This window comes from Protopterus annectens, chromosome 17.part0, assembly GCF_019279795.1.
Source record: "Protopterus annectens isolate FY-2018-M chromosome 17.part0, PAN1.0, whole genome shotgun sequence".
NCBI lineage: Eukaryota > Metazoa > Chordata > Ceratodontiformes > Protopteridae > Protopterus > Protopterus annectens.
In genome coordinates this window covers 746,522,782-746,540,006 of record NC_056751.1, presented here as the reverse complement: position 1 = coordinate 746,540,006, position 17,225 = coordinate 746,522,782, and the positions used below count along the sequence as shown (strand labels likewise).

General features: G+C 41.2%; 1 protein-coding gene across 1 annotated transcript in view; it reads left to right on the top strand.

Annotated features, from left to right (window-relative positions):
* Positions 1 to 562: 562 nt before the first annotated feature.
* Positions 563 to 17,225, top strand: part of GAREM1 (GRB2 associated regulator of MAPK1 subtype 1) — a 2,177,677-nt gene continuing 2,161,014 nt past the window's right edge. Inside the window, exon 1 of the mRNA XM_044059797.1 lies at positions 563 to 955. Coding sequence (XP_043915732.1) covers positions 829 to 955 — 127 coding nt within the window. The 5' untranslated portion in view covers positions 563 to 828. The remainder of the gene's footprint in view (positions 956 to 17,225) is intronic.

Sequence of the window (17,225 nt, the reverse complement as noted above, 5' to 3'; positions counted from 1 at the left end):
GATCGTTATGATGTTAATAAGATGAATTTATACTAACCCAGTTAACAAATGTAAGTAAATAAGTATGGTGTGGTTTATGGAGGAGCAGAAGAAGTTCACTATTAAAATACACTTTTGCTGCAGGACTGTTTTACAATGAACCGGCCGATATTTCGTGCAAAACTTACTTTAATACATCCTTAAAAAGAGAACTTTAGCTTTTGGCTGAATAAGGGTCCTTTGTATTACTTGAAGGTGTACCTTATCTTGCAAAATATCATGTTTCATTGAAAAAAATTAACACTGGGCATCTGAAAAGATGACAAGTCTGAGTTTAGGGTTTGTGGTTCATTTTACCGGCAATGTGTAATCTGGCGCAATATCCATCGTAGGCTACTTTAGCACGCTCTACTAAGTCCCTGCTCAATTAGATTAATGAAGGAACACAACAAAATCAAACATTAGCAGTGTGACAGATAAAAATTAAACACCCTCTAGGGTAATTAAATGTCTTTGTAGAAGTAAAACAGCACTATACAGCTCACAGAGACTCAGAACCCAGCCCCGGGTCTCGTGCCAATGGTGTGAGAGGACAACACGTTTGTGCTTTGCAACAGGGAGGCGGTGTCTGCTGCTGCTGCGCACGCGTGTCTCCACTACGCGTTACTGGATTCTCTGTTGTGGTATGGCGCTTGGTGTAGGTCCCATTTCTTTCAATTTACACAGGAGTCTGGTCACCTAAGAAAGTGGATCAGGGCAGGCAGTAGCGTCTTGGAGTTGTGGGCTGTGCCATGTGCCGCTCCTGTAGCTGAGACTCCCTGCAGCCGGTTTGTGTAGCCAGCCCCGAGTATGGATCCGCCGCTGGGATCGGGGTTGTTCGGGAATGCTAAGGACCTTACTTGGAGCACAGTCTCGCTGTCTCTGGATGTGCTGGTTAGTTCGTACCGGTTGCCGCAGATTGCTAAACTGGATGCTGGTAAGGACAAAGACTGTCACTTTTAAGAGCTTCTTGGAGTACGTTTTAGCGAAACTTGAATTTAGCTTGTAACTCTCCCAAAAGTAATTTGTGATTGCCAGCAATCAGATTTACCAGAGTTCGTTTTTTGTGTAGTGCCATTTACTGAAGACGGGCTGCATCATAGGTGAGCTGTCCCATGAGTATAGAATTTGTACGCCTAACATTTTAAGATGTACCGTGGCGAATTTGATTATTATGTCTAATGCACTTATGGTATATTACCCCAATGTCTGGAGTACGTTGCGTTATGGTGTTATTAAACTGCATGTCATTGCCTCTTGCTTATATTCGTAATGGCCCGTGTGATGCCGGAAAACAGGGCTTATACCTGCCATCAGGGCTTATTTTACTAATGAAAAGAAAATATTTGCAACCCCCCCCCCAAAAAAAAAACAAAAAAAAAAAAAACGCGATGCATGGTTTGAACTTTGCCAGTTTTTTTCTTCCCGAGAACTTTGGAAGGTGTCCCATGCACTGGATGTTTCTCTGCCTTTCTCTAGTAGTTCTGCAGCCACACGGGTAATGCAGTGCGGTGCTTAACACGTTGAGATGACGGTTTGTGCAACAGGTTATTCAGGTGGTGCTTGCCGAGACTTGCTGTAGTACCCAGCAATAACATGCGACTTCAGCATTCTTTGTCATTAAATTGCTTGGTTACTGGAAATTAGTTTTGAGCTACCTTGTCTTATTATTCACTTTCATCTGTTTGCTTGGAATATTTGCATTTTTTTTTCTGACAGGTACCACAGTTCAAAATTTTTTGGTTACACAACTCAGAGGAGAAGACAAAAAGAAAATTCCAAAACATAATGCTTTTGTGTGTTCTCTGTTTCTAATTAAGAAAGGGAATTTGTTCTGAGAGCATAACAAATGATAATGATCTTTTGCAGAACTTTTGAGTGAGGGTAGGTTTGAAAGAATGTGGTAATAATATACATTTCTGAATGAAACAGTTTATTTTCCTTGTTTAGGTTTTATGCAGTCTAGCATTTTCCTTTCAAACAGGAAAGCAAAAAGAAAACACATTGATGTAAAAATGTGTATGGGATGTTAAGCCTTTCAGGGAAATGCAGTAGACTACAAAAGACTTGTTGTTCATGGACAAATCTGGAGCTCCGGGTTTGTTCTTTTCTTGCCATTACTGTGGAAGGACTTTGCACCAGTGCTTGGCAGACAGACAGAGGCAAGGAATGTTTACATGCAATTTTGGTTCCTGCACAGCAGTGTTAGGGGGCAGTTATGTCTCCTTTATTCCTGCAAGGTACTATGCTGGACACCCAGTATACTTATCTGCTCTGTGTCTTAATACTGTCAGAGGAATACAGCTTTCATTTCCAATGCAGTTGTAGCAGAAATTACTTTTTATGGCTGTATTGAGTATATGCTTGTCATTACTGTGCTGCATTGGTAAAGAAGGCTTTGCATACAGTACTTTGCTTTCTGTTTTATGTTTGGTTTCATCTTAGAAAGCTGTTATAGTTATGAAATTACAAGTACCATTGTTAGACTTTAACCATTTTCATGTTGCACAGTTGCTGGCTTGTCTGATCTGGCGTGGTGCACGGCATCAGAATAGTTTTTCCTTTTCACTGTCTTTGCTTCCTCCTGTAACGCTTGAGAACATAGTATGTAAATTTTTTTCACAACGGAAGGTCAAGAAAGCTGTTCTCTTTCTGACTCTGTGCTTTGATTTTTCCAAGTCAGTGCTAACATTTTTAATGCTAGGAGGTTGAGAGTTATGCCAATGATCAATATTAGGTTTCGTGGTTTAATCTATGTAGCACTTCCTAGTTTTCTCATTTTAAGTATAATAACTTCAGATAACCAGCATGTCGCCCTTTTCATGTTTTATTATTTGTGTGTGTGTGTGTGTGTGTGTGTGTGTGTGTGTGTGTGTGTGTGTGTGTGTAGTAAATGTATAGGTGTCTTTTTAATAGCTGTATCATTTAGTAACATCAGCATTGACTTTCACTGTGGCTGTTGTGCCTGATGTATATTTTACAGCTAGTTGTTTTTGTTATTAAAAATTGGTTTGCTTATGCAAATCACTGTATCAGTGTGCAACATCATAATTTGATGACATGCAATAATATTTCTGGTAATAGTCCTGTTTTGTAAAGGTTTATAATTTTTATTAATTATTGAATATAATGCAGGGAAACATCCTCTCATTTTAAACTCCGTACTTTGTGCCTGCTCAAACCTGTAAAGAGGTATGCTAATGTGCACCCTTGAGATGCTGTAGGCACTGACACCTGCAGTTGTGTAGTGTGGTATACTTTCAGCCATAATGATGGTAAAGTAAAAATTGTATGTGTAACTGCTGACAAGTGAGTAGTAAATATAGTCCTAAAATTGTTGTTTGTATCCTTATACATGTTAATACGCTGCATTAACAGCTTGTCTCTGGTTACAACACATGAATGTCCCAGCAGTGTTGAGTTCTAAAGATTTATTTTATTTCTGTAGTCTAGCAATGCCCCCCAACACACACACACACTTTTCATTCTAAATGTTCTTGCTGCTGTATTGTCTGTAGCCTTCTTCTGCTGGTTGAGTTCAATTGCTCTGTTATTTCACTGTTTTTTTTCATAGTTGTTATTTAGTTTTATTATCTGGAGAGAGCAGGTGATGCTCAGTGCTTACTTAGCCCTGTTGCTCAGAGAGGTACTTGCTGGTATGTCAGCCCATCCCACATCTACCTGTAACACTATGAAAGGCAGTGATGTCACATATGTAAATCCAGCTTTTGAGCTTTGCTTTTAAGTTTTTATTAAGTGACAATTAGTTAAAACAACTGGATTTATTTGTTTAGTGGGTAGAGCACCAGTCCATAAGGACGTATTTCGGGTTTAGACTGGACATAAAAGAAAAAAGTACTTTCATTCAATAATTCTACATGAGCATAGTTAAACCATCTTCTGGCCAACTGCATGCCGACTGTAGACAAAATAATGTAGTAATATTACAATTTTACATGAGCATGGTAAAATCTGTCGGCTTGTTGTAATTGCTAACTGTAAACTGGATTAAGTAGTTGTGTACATGAGCAGTTTTGCAGAGATACACTTTTACAACTGTGGTACTTTGTGATATGTTTGCCAATGTAAATTTAATTTGATAGAAATCTGCCTGTTTATACATCAAATTTCAATCATGTACTGGTTGTCTTCTTGAATTACCAGATTTATGTTTTAATCTATGTATCGACATTTTGGAAATAACCGTATGATCCACATGATTTTCGTGGTTTAAAGATTTAAGTAGTGAAACTGACATTGGCTATCATGAAAGTCCAAGTTGTCTTAAATGTCAAAGTAAGTATCTGTCAGAGTACCAATGCAGTGGTCTTGATAAAATTGCTTTTCCACCTATTCTACATAATGGCGGTAAACACAGGCACACCATGCTTGTGATGTAAAGATAATACCTTGTAAAATGTGTGAGAGACCAGAAGGAATTTTCAGCAGACTGTGATGAGGTAGGCAAACAGGATTTCTGATTTGTAGTCTCTGTATGTGACTGGAAGACATTATAAAGCAGGATTATTAAAACTGCATTTGGCATAATGTGTAGCAGCCTTCATAATAGCTGTTCTGTTCAGCGCCCCTTGTGCTCAAAGTTCACTCAGCGATATATAAATCCACATCATCTGTTTAAACTTATTAGAAACACTAACCATCCAACTTAGTACCATATTCATGTGTGAGTTTAATTACCCCACTATTAACTGGGAATCCTATATGACACCAAACTTACATGCACAGAGATTCCTGGATTTTGTAAACACAAACTCCCTGGACCAGATAGTCAGTCCACCAACCAGGGGTGCAACCATACTGGATCTGGTCCTCACTGATATGGGTGAGTGCTGCACACCCCCTACTGTAATGCCTTCCCTGGTAAGATCAGGCCACAAAAAGGTCTCCTTTGAAGTAAAAATAAAACCTGGACCCCCGGCTAAATCTGGAATATTCAGGAACTATTCTAAGGCTAACCTCCTGCTATTAAGTGAGAATCTGGCAAAATTTCATGCCCCCATAAACCCTGAGGACACTGCTGCTTACGCAGAACTCTTCACAGAAACCCTGTACAAGCATGTTAACAGCTGCATAGAGGCAGCTGTACCCACCAGGAAGGAGTACAGAACTAACTCAAAAAACAAGCCACCCTTGTGGAATCACTAAATCGTTGGGTTGTATAACAGGAGGAAGAAAATCATGGCAAAAATTAGGAGGTGCAGCACCAAGCAGGATACAGGCACTCTTATCAAACTAAACCAAGAACTCGGAGGACAAATAAAATCTACCAAAGCCAAATATGAGGTAAGTTTAGCTTCCCAGGCCAAGGACAACCACAAAGCATTCCTTAGCTATGTCCGCATCCTCAAAGGCAATAACACAATTGTGTGCAGAGCTCATTTATAAATGGAGCCACCTATACTGAGCCAGAAGACATAGCAAACCTCCTGGCTGATAAATGCAGCTCAAACTTTGTCCCTCTCTTTCTCTCAACTTTCCATCAGGAAATATCAAATGTAACTCCCCCTACTATAACTAGGGAACAGGTTCTTAATGCTGTCTCTTAAGACGAAGACAATATCCCGGGATGCCTTCTAAATAGCTTGAAACATGACCTGTCAGGGCCTCTGCAATTACTATCTAACTGTAGCCTCTAAACAGGTATCGTGCCTAATGAATGGAGAAAGGCAACAGTCATCCCTCTGCACAAAGGTGGACCATCTACAGACCCAGGAAACTACAGACCCGTAAGTCTCACTAGTCTTATATGTAAAGCCGTGGAAAGAGTTATCATGGAGATGATCAACAGAGATACAGTAAACCTCAAGACCCTGGATCTAACCCGGTTTGACTTCATCAAGGGCAGATCATTCCTACTCAGCCTGGTGGACTTCTTTTGAGAAGGTCACCAAAGCAATGGATGAGGGCAGAATTTTTCACACTGCCTACCTTGATCTGGCCAAAGCATTTGACACAATACCCCACTCGGGTATTGTTGACAAATTCGGGTACATACCTGTATGTCACATGATGGATAACCAACTGGCTCACAGACAGGAGCCAGGAATTTAGAATTGGGGAGGCCACCTCTACAAAGAGGCCAGTCACAAGTGGAGTCCCTCGGGGATCAGTTCTTGGACCGCTCCTTTTTGGCATTTACTTCTCAGAAGTCAAGGCCAATGTCAGTGGTCTCTGACTGACTGAATTTGCAGATGATTTCAGATTAGGAGCTGTCATTGAATCTCACACTGACACAAATGTTCTCCAGGAGGGGTTGACACAGACAAAACAGGTGTCAGAGCCATGGACTAAAACTAAATGCCAAGAAATGCATAATAGTATCCTTTGGGAAGTCATCCATCCCTGGTAACTATCATATTGACAACACACCCCTCCAGAGTTGACCCATTAGTCAGGGACTTAGGGGCACACACAAATAGTAATCTAGCCTTTAATCATCATGTGTTTACAGTGGTGAGTAAATCATTATACGCTGTGCAACTTATAAACAAAGGTATGGCATTTAAGTACAAGGAAGTCATTGTTCCACTGTATTCGGCATTCATCAGACCTCTCATTGAGTACAATGCCCCCTTTGGTATGTACCTAACCAGGTATATCCAACAATTGGAATGTCCACAGAGGTTCCTCACTAAAAAAATACAAGACGTAAGTGTAATGTTTTATGCAGACCACCTCATGGCCCTATCTCTGTATTCTGTCTACTACAGGCTTTTGAGGGGAGATCTATGCCTGGCATACAGGGCATTGTCAAACCCCACTCTGATGGATCTCCTGCATATCCACAAAACAAACAGCACCAGAATTACCCTTTCTAAAGGCTTAAACCTTGCCTGTAATATAATTAGGTCCTGCTGAAGAGATAGATATGTATCTCAGAGACTACTACGTATGTGGAACAGGGCCCCCCGCACCCATGTGAGGCAGAGTTCCTCCTGCTTACACTTATCAAGGGTATCAGAACTTGTCAGAGATTTGGGATGCATGGCTAGGCTTAAAACGACCCTTGTGGTCGTTAGCCTAGTAAATGTCTATGAATCTAGGAATGACTATGCAAATAATTGCTTTTGGAAGGTGTATGTTCATAGGTATCTACTAGGCTAATGACCACTAGGGCCTTTATAAGCCTAGCCATACAATCCAACCCAGTTGTGTCCCTATGTATTATCAGAGTTTATTATGAGGGGTCATGTTAGTTAAGAAATTTCCAGCGGTTTTGTGGGGGGGGGGGTGCTACTTTGGGTATTACTCTCTTACTGTTTATCAGAGATGTGTGTGGTCGGACCTGGGGTTTATTTTCCATTTCCCATCCATTGCTGAAGGTTCTGCTTAAATAGGGTTAGGGGTGGCCTGTGCGTTACATGGATGGGGAGCAAGTTCCAGAGCATGGGGATCCTCTGAGACACATACCTGTCTCACCAACATGTCTTGGTTCTGATGCTTTCCGTTTTGTTGATGTGCAAAAATCCATCAGAGCTGGATCCGAGGATGCCTTGTATGCCAGGCATAGATCACCTCTCTTAGTAATCTGTAGTGGACAAAGTATAGTAATAGGGCTTTAAGGCAATCTGTATAGGACATTGTACTTATACCTGGATTCTCCTGGTAAGGAACCTTTGTGGGCATTCCAGCTTCTGCATATGTCTGGGAAGGTGCATGGCTAAGAGGGCATTGTATTAAATTATGGGTCTGATAAAGTCTGAATAAAGTGGCACTATGACATCCTTGGCTCTGGATGCCATGCCCATACTAATAGCTTGGGCGACAGAAAATTGATTTTCTTACTATCTTGGCCACATGTTTGTCAAAGGCCAGGTTACTCTCTACATATGTTTCCCGATCCCTGACTACCAGGCCAGCTTTTAGAGGTGTTTTATCAAAGGAGTAATTAGCTTGGGTGGCAGTTTTCCCAAAAGGCACTGTAATGCATTTCTTGGCATTGAGTTTTAATCCATGATTTTTGGCACCAGCCATTTGTCTGTGTTTAATTCTCTTGTAAAATGTTTGTGTCATGGGGGGGGGGGATCTGTAATGCCTCCCAATTATCAGTCATCTGCGAATTTGGCCAGTCAAAGGCCCTTGAAATTAGCCTTTATTTTTGAAATGTAGATGCTAAATAGGAGTTGCCCCACTATGGAGCCCTGAGGTACACCACTTGTGACTGGCTTCTTAGTGGAGATGGTATCAGCAATCCTGACTTCCTAGGTCCTGTCTGTGAGCCAGCTGGCAATCCAGCGAGTTATGTAGGAGCTTATGCCCAGTTCAGTTAGTTTTCTTTGTTTGGGGCTAGAATATGTCTCCTCAGCACTGTATTTTGGGAATGCAGACTGGTTTTGCAGCCTGGGGACATTTTACTTGGAGAGTGCTCCTGATGGCTGGAGCATCATCTTTAAGCTCCTGCTGATGGAGCTTTGCTCATAGATGTAGTATTTTGGTGAATATGCACAATGCTGATTTCTCGTGGCCCCTTACTGTCCTAAATAGGTTTGGTTTCTTATGTTTCAGCAGTTTAATCTGCCCCCATTCTTTCAGCTTCTGCATTACAAATGTTTATTGGCTTCTCCTCCAGAAGGACCTGCCTGGATCCTCAGGGTCTCAGACTGATGGCTTGGATCCCATACTTCTGCTAGTTGATAGAAACTATCCTAGCTGAGAATTATTCAGATCTAGTTCCTTTCCAAGCAAGCTGTACCTGAAAAAAACTTTAAAATCTTTATTTGTCTCTAAGTCTGGGCTTCTATCAGTAACATAGATCCACTTACATTTCTGATATCACAAGTTCTCCACTACCCTTTGTTATTTTCTGTTGCTGGCATTGAGTATTCTTCAGTACAGATCAAGCCTTCAAACCTTAGTTTCACTTAATCTTTGTAAAGTTTTGTGGTACTTTCCTTCTTTGGCCAGTCGTTAATGACTCTCTTCCCCTCGGGCTGTTTATTTTATGCTTGAGAGGCTCTTCCTCCCTCCTATCAAGCCCACAGATTTGGCAGAGTTAAAATTCTCATCTTGGAAAGTACTATTTCTAGTTGCAGTTATCACAGCTGAATAAATTTATGAATTACATGCTTTGTTAGTTCTTCCGTTACTAAGGGTAACAGCTGTTCAATGCTTGAGGGTGCATGCAATCATTTGCCACTTTTTTTTTCTCACAGGCTGTCAGCTAGGGAGTTTATATTTCTTGTTGCATGGATGTGTGTGTGTGGACAGCTTTGGTAGTATGTACCCAGCCTCCAGGAGGACAGAGCTAGTGACACTCCATTTTGTCCCTGCAGCCTTGTTAGCTCTTTAATATCAGATACAAATGCTCTGGGCCCTTATCATGCTGCTGAATCTGTGACTAAATGTTTGGCTGCAAGATGCCTTCTACCTTTCTCCCTTTTCTCACTAGTCTTTCACTTGGTTCACAACTGTAGTATTTTTATTAGTGCAGAGTGATTTACAGGGTTATAGGAGGAGCTTAACGGCCTGTAAAAGTTGTGAGTGCTATGACCGTAATGTCTACAACATTAGTTCTGTTTGTTGCTGCAGTCAGAAGTCTGCTCATAAATCCAGTGTTATGGTAGGCAACTATATTTGTTTGTTAAACTATATTGTTATTCTGGACAGGTACCACTGCCTTGTGAATCACTGTTTTAGTGAGTAAAATCTTTGAAAAGACTGGGGGTCACCCTGTTTTTTATCCATGGGCATTTAAACTCTGAGTTTGGTAAACATTGCATGTCTTCCTTTGTGAATAGTCACCAGCTCTACTATTTCACTATCCTGTTTTACTAAGGGTTCATCTTTTCTTTTTTTTTTCTTTCTTCTATTCTTCCCTTTTTGTCTAACCTCATCTCTTGACTGAACTGGATATTTCTTTGGGCCTTTATGGATTTTTGTTTTAATTCTTATTATACGATAAAGGGAATGGGAAATGTATTATTCCAAAATGAGCACTCTGATTGGATGACACAGTTTTCTCTCATTTCTGTGTTGTCCCTCATAATTTTTTTTATAAAATGTCATGCTTAAAGAAAAAAAAAAAACAAAAAAAGAGAGACAGAGGGACAAACCACACAGAGAGAGATCCCCTCTTCCGTCCTCCTTCAGGACTAAACTAATGATATAGTTGTCATACACATGTGCAGTACATCAGGTCTGACAGCGAAAGGTGGAAGAACACTATAGTTCCATTATACAGTCGCATTATTTACGAAAGTTAAGCGAGTTCCTGAACAGTGTTATTGTTTAGTAGCAGTAATCTACTCCCATTTGTGGGTATATCAGGATTTGCTCACTGGTGCCTTTGGTTAATCACTCGGACTTGACCCTCATGATCAAACCACACCAGTTGTGGATAAATCCTGATATACCCACACACAGAGTTGAGGAATGTTCTGTTTTCCTTTTTAATAATTTTATACTTTTTTTAAACATGGTACGTTTCTGTAGCCATTAGTATGTGGGGCAGTACTTCATATTTTGTCAGAATTCACCCTTCTGAATTTGAAGATCCTTACTTTTAATTGTCTGTACTACAGATAAGTTGATTGCCTATTAAATACCAGGTCTACAGTTACTAGGTGTTGCTCGTCTGGTCAGGATAAAACAGACAAACTTCTTTGGGTTCTGTTCAAGCAGCTTTATTATGTACAAACACATCAAAACTGAGGCTTAATAACTTTAACTTAAACAAACCAGCTATTACACTCATACATGCTCACCCTCTGGCTGCAGTCTCAAAATGGCACTGAAGCTAGCACTTGCTTGCTGTTTATATGCACGTGCTGTCCTTGAAACGCTGCTTAAAGGTACCACACACACACACACACACACACACACACACACACACACACACACACACACACACTGTTCTACATCCTCCCTTTTTGAGAAATGAGTCATGCATTATTGACGACATTGACATGCAATTGATACAAATAATTCTTTGACATGCAATTATACAAAACTAAATACATATAGACAATTATGTCCAAGTTGCTGTGTATTTCACACTAGGTCTGGAAATACGACCAAATTGTGTGACATAGAAATTGTAATCAGGTCTAGCAACAGGGACTATCTCTGCTGAATGTTTAACTTTGGGGACATCAGGAACATCATCAGGAACAGAAGTAGAAGTTAAGATATGTTCTGCAACAGGAACATTGTCTGGATTGTTCTGAGATCTAGAGTTTGTATCACAGGAACAATGCTGCGATTTCGATTCTAATACAGGAAGAAGATGTATGCAATCTCTCCTGTACTTCACACCCTCTGATTCTACAAAGTAGGATCTTGGTTCGGCACATACACCTGTTACTTGACCAATCCGGTCAAAACCTTTCATCATTTGTATCCTCACTGTGTCTCCTTCCTTCACTGGATGAAGAAATCTGCTGGAATTGTCATAGCTGGATTTCTGGAAAGAACGCTTTCTGTATAGTTGGGCTCTGATTGTTCTGTTGTTCTTTGCTTTTGGCCTCAACAGACTGGAACTGAGAGGCAATATTGTTCTGGTTTGCCTAGATAGAAGTCTCAATCTGAATAGCTCGACCATAAATATAATCCTGAAGCTTTGAACATGCAAATACTATTGCCAAAAGTTCTTTCTCAATTTGAGGATAAGCTACTGGTCTGCCCTTTTGAAGGATAACTGCGCCAAGACCAAATTTTGAAGCATCACAGGAAAGCGTTACTGGTTTATTGACATCATAGTATTTTAATGGAGACGGGATGGTAATTTTCTGCTTAATGTCTTTAAATGCCCTCTGGTGCTGTTCTAACCAAGATCATGTAACATTTTTGCCAATCAGCTCTATCAAAGGTGCTGTCAACTCACTGCAGTCTGGTATAAACTTGCCTAAATAATTGACCATACCAAGAAAACATTATATAGCTTGTACATATCTGGTGCTGGCATTTCAAGAATGGCTGCTTGCTTCAATGGTCTAGTTGCTAGCCAGTGCTAGTAAGTAAATGATATACGTATATGTAACTTCTGGTAGTCTGAATTTGCAATTCAGGGGATTGAGTTTCATGTTCACTTCATGTGCTCTGTCTAGAACTTTCCTAAGGTTTCTGTCATGCTGTGCTTCTCCATTGCCTCCAGCCATTAAATCATCTACTATTATGGCACAAGGATAACCTGAAAAAAATTACTCTATTGCACACTGAAAGACTTCACGTGCAGAATTTATTCCAAATGGCATCCTGAGGAATCTATATCTACCAAGTGGGGTACTGAAAGTAGTCAGTAGTGAAGATTTGCGATCAAGCCTTACTTGCCAAAATGAACTGTTTGCATCCAAGACAGAAAAAACAGTGGCATTTGGCATTAGAGCTGCGACTTCCTCAACTGTACGCATAGGATGATGCAGTCTCTTTAATGCTTTGTTCAAATCACTTGGATCAATGCATATTCTGATTTCGTCAGAGCCTTTTTTGTGAGCATGGCCTTTTCACTGAACTAGTCTTAGAACTTGCTGGAAAACTGCAGGTTTTATCTGCCACACCAGCAGGGGTTACAGCTAACGTGCTTAGGCCTGCTTCTGCTAGCCACATGTTGCATGCTGTCTACATTTGCTCTGGAGCCTGCTGAAACACTTGTGTGCCTTTCTGTAACTTCATGGATCTGACAAATCTCAGTAGCTTTGTTTAGTGTTAAATCACTGTCGTGTAGCAAAATCTTTCTCACAGCAGCACCATTAATACTACACACAAACCTTTCCTTTATTAACTCATCTTTTAAGTCACCAAACCTACACGTTTTAGCTTTGTTTCTCTGGTCGGTATTGCAGGCTGCAAAAGTTTCTCCTGGTTTTTGATCTTGTGTAAAACAAATGCCTCTCTAATGTAACATTTGTCTGGGTTGCACATTGCCCTGAATTTGTGTTTCAAACATCGTTCGTGATTCAGCCATATTGACGGGCTTCCTCTTCTCCTTCATATACTGCTGGTGCGTACACAAATGAATGCTGTCTTTCAGTGGCATCTGACCCAGCTAGGTTTAGCAAAATGAATGCCCTGGTTGGTGCATCTTTATCAGAATAAGCTGCTTGTATAAAAATATCATACTGTTGCTCAAATATTCTCCAGTTCTCTGCAGCATTCTGATCAAATGCAAGTGGACCTGGTCTGTCAAATGCCTCTGCCAAATTAACACATACCAGTGAAGCTTTTGCAAGTATGCATGAACACACACACACATATACATATGCCAGTACTTGTAACTATGCCCACTAGCACAACGGGCCTCTGAATAACTGAACTTTGCAAAGTAAGTCTCCTGGGCACAAGAATATTCTTGAAATCACTGTACTGCAAGAAATCATCTTTTATCAGTGTAAGAAACATTTCAAAATAATTACACTGTGCGAATAAACCGAAAATAGTAGTTTATGCCAAAACACAGTATCTTGCCAAAAACATGCAGTTGTCTTGCTTTGTTTATGCTTAATGTGCCCTTTTTTGCCTTTATTATATTCATTTTGCTTGTTTAATCTTTTTTTCATGCCTATTATACTTTTCTTATGTTCGTTTTGAAATTCAGAGGGTAATTCCAAACCCCTTATGTGCATTTCTGATAATCGTTTTATCAGATATCTTAATTTTAAACATTTCTTTTAATTAATAAACTTTTTGTCCCTCTCGCTTGCTTAATAATGTAGTTTGTGGCCTTGTAATGCTCTTTTTTATCTTTTTTAATAAATGAATAGTTTGTGTAAGCTTTCATTACCTTTAGTTCGTTTCTGGCCCTTTTTTGTGCTCTTTTGTCTTAGTTTACCTTCACTGTTAACTGTGCACCTCGTAGCTCTGAAAAAGCAGCCTCTGAAATCCCACTTCTGAAACAATGTCACTCGTCTGGTCAGGATAAAACAGATGAACGTCTGTGGGTTCTGTTCAAGCAGCTTTATTATGTGCAAACACATCAGAATTGAGGCTCAATAACTTACTTAAATAAACATGTACACAAACTAGCTATTACACTCATACATGCTCACTCTCAAAATGGCGCTGAAGGTAGCACGTGCTGTCCTTGAAATGCTTCTTAAAGGTACAACACACACTATTCTATACTAGGCATACAGTTAGAGAGACCACTGAGGAGACTAGCTCAAGTTCTCAATTACATCAAAGATTGTTCAGCTAAGTGACCTATCAGAGTAATGCAATCAACAAATGGAAGATGTGGGAGCAGATTATTATAGGTTCATACTTAGCTAACTGCCCTTGCGAGCCATTTTAAGCCTAGCCAGTTATCCCTTGTGAGACTCAAACCCTGCACTTTGTGTTTGTAAGGCAAACACCTTAACCATTAGGCCACCCTCCCAACCTGAAAGCTCATAGGCTTAGTCATCTGCACTAACTGCTAGATAGCCATTTGTAAAACAAGTTATCTGCTTGAGCTTGTGCCCCCTTATAATTTGGGATCACCTGAAAGATGACTGCTAACCCCTGTATTATATTCTAGTACTGACTGTCTGAGGCCTAGCCATTGTGCTAAGTGAGATTGTGAAGTCATTTTTTTTCCATTTTACAACACAAAAGATTAGTTTAATATGAAATGGCTTAGCTTAACTGCAAACAAGTGAAAATAATGAATCTGGGTAACAGTATAAGGGATATTGCACACCTGGAGTGAGCTACTAATAACTAAAATGAAAACGTGTAATTTAATTATATTGAAAGACGTAAACTTTAAGTGTAAGAAAACAGTAACTGGGGATCCTGAGCTGCTTAGGCAGAAGTATGGCAAGCAGAGAAAAAGTAAGCTTTTATTTCCTTCAGAAAGCTAATAAAGCGACATCTGGATTACTGTGTGCATGCTAACAGAATAGATGCAATGCAGGGGATGGCAGCAGAAGTGTCAGATTGTTACCAAAAGACTTGGGAGTGTAAATGGTATAATGTGTACACCCTCAAATAAAGAAAAGAGCATGGTTGTAACATTTAAATACCTTCCTGAGATTAACAAAATGTAGGAGGGGCAGTTTGAGAGGAGCAGCATTTCAGCAATGGGGAGGTGAGAAGTGGAAGACAAAGTGGGCAAGTTCATAGGTAGTCTTGGAGTGTTTTTTTATACTCTGAGGATTTGTTGAGGCATGGCTCAGACTTAACATGCATCTGCCTTCCTGAGAAGGTTGTGGAAAATGAAATGGTCAAAATCAGGAATTGTTAAGCAAGACGTAAAACTATCCTAATGGTATGTAGAAATATTTAGGTTATTGGATAACCATGAATTGCAGCTTATCTCTTGCATTAGTTCTAAAGCTACTACTCCACAAGTTGAATATTTCATGTAAATAACAACAGTTGACTTTCAGAACTTGATAGTTTGAATATTTGATCAGTGTTAGTCCTTTACTGTTTTCAGTCTTTATAAACTATTTAGCTGCTGACCTACCACAGCTTAATTTAATAGTGTATGCTGACAATTTACTGTTTATAGAATCCAGCGAATCTCTCTTTAGAATTACAACAAAAACTACAGTTCTGATCTTTGCAGCTGGATCTATACCAGTAGACTTTTAGTAAATTCAACAAAATGCAACATGCTGCTTTTTGCCACAAGTGAGAGGTTACACAGACTCCCCATTCTGGTAATACCAGATAACAGCGGTAATGCGCTATCCAACACAATTGAATAAAACAATGGCTGGCAAGCCAATCGCAGCAAGCCGTCATTTGTCTGAGGCAGGTCAGCTCGGACTCAGGTTTCAGTGGGGGGAGGGGGAGGTGGAGAACAGGTAGGGTCAGGATAGGTAGGAGGGCTGAGGTCGGCTGGGCTGTCCAGGGGAAGGGTTGAAAAAGCTGGGAATAAAGCAAATCGGTCTTTTCAACCTCCTACCTAGATAGTTGGTTTGCTGATACTGTACTGTACTGTGCAGTACTTTTAAGAGGAAGCCAGTGGTTAGTCGCATGGCAGGACTTGTGAGCTGAGGCCTGCAGTTAGCCACATGGCAGGGCTTGTGACCTAAGACCGGGCTTGTGAGCTGAGGCTGTTAGCAGCACAACAAGTAGAATACTTGTTTTTGATGCAGTTGGCTGTGGGTTCTTCTCTCACTGTATGTAGATGGTTTGCAGATACTGTACTGTGTTGCACTTTTAAAGGAAAGCCTGCAGTCAGCCACATGGCAGGGCCTGTGAGCTGAGGCCCGCAGTCAGCCACATGGCAGGGCCTGTGAGCTGAGGCCCGCAGTCAGCCACATGGCAGGGCCTGTGAGCTGAGGCCCGCAGTCAGCCACATGGCAGGGCCTGTGAGCTGAGGCCCGCAGTCAGCCACATGGCAGGGCCTGTGAGCTGAGGCCCGCAGTCAGCCACATGGCAGGGCCTGTGAGCTGAGGCCCGCAGTCAGCCACATGGCAGGGCCTGTGAGCTGAGGCCCGCAGTCAGCCACATGGCAGGGCCTGTGAGCTGAGGCCCGCAGTCAGCCACATGGCAGGGCCTGTGAGCTGAGGCCCGCAGTCAGCCACATGGCAGGGCCTGTGAGCTGAGGCCCAGTCAGCCACATGGCAGGGCCTGTGAGCTGAGGCCCGCAGTCAGCCACATGGCAGGGCCTGTGAGCTGAGGCCCGCAGTCAGCCACATGGCAGGGCCTGTGAGCTGAGGCCCGCAGTCAGCCACATGGCAGGGCCTGTGAGCTGAGGCCCGCAGTCAGCCACATGGCAGGGCCTGTGAGCTGAGGCCCGCAGTCAGCCACATGGCAGGGCCTGTGAGCTGAGGCCCGCAGTCAGCCACATGGCAGGGCCTGTGAGCTGGGCTTGGGAACTGAGCCCTGCAATTAGCAGTTAGCCACATGGCAGGGCCCTACAACTGAGACCTTAAAAATTTTTAGTTACATGGGACAAAGAATGATTATGATTTGAGAGTCAAGGCAACATGTAATTCTAATACAGTGGTCATTGTACCTAGCTAGTTAGTCTGACCTAGCGGAGTTGTCTCTGATACCAGCTAAAGTAGGCTGTGATACTAGCTTAAGTGACCGTAATTAAATTAAGTTATATTTATAACTAAGATAGTTGATGCTGCTAGTTACAGCAGGCGGTGATCTTAGCTAAAGTAGCTAACTAAATTAAGCTTCAAGTCGAACTAAGGTAGTCGGTAGCTGTAACCAAAGTGATCAGTAAATTTAACTATATTAAGGGTATTCCAGCAGGTTAAGTGGGATTAAGAAAGAGCTCTAATTTCAGTTACAACAAAGGAAAT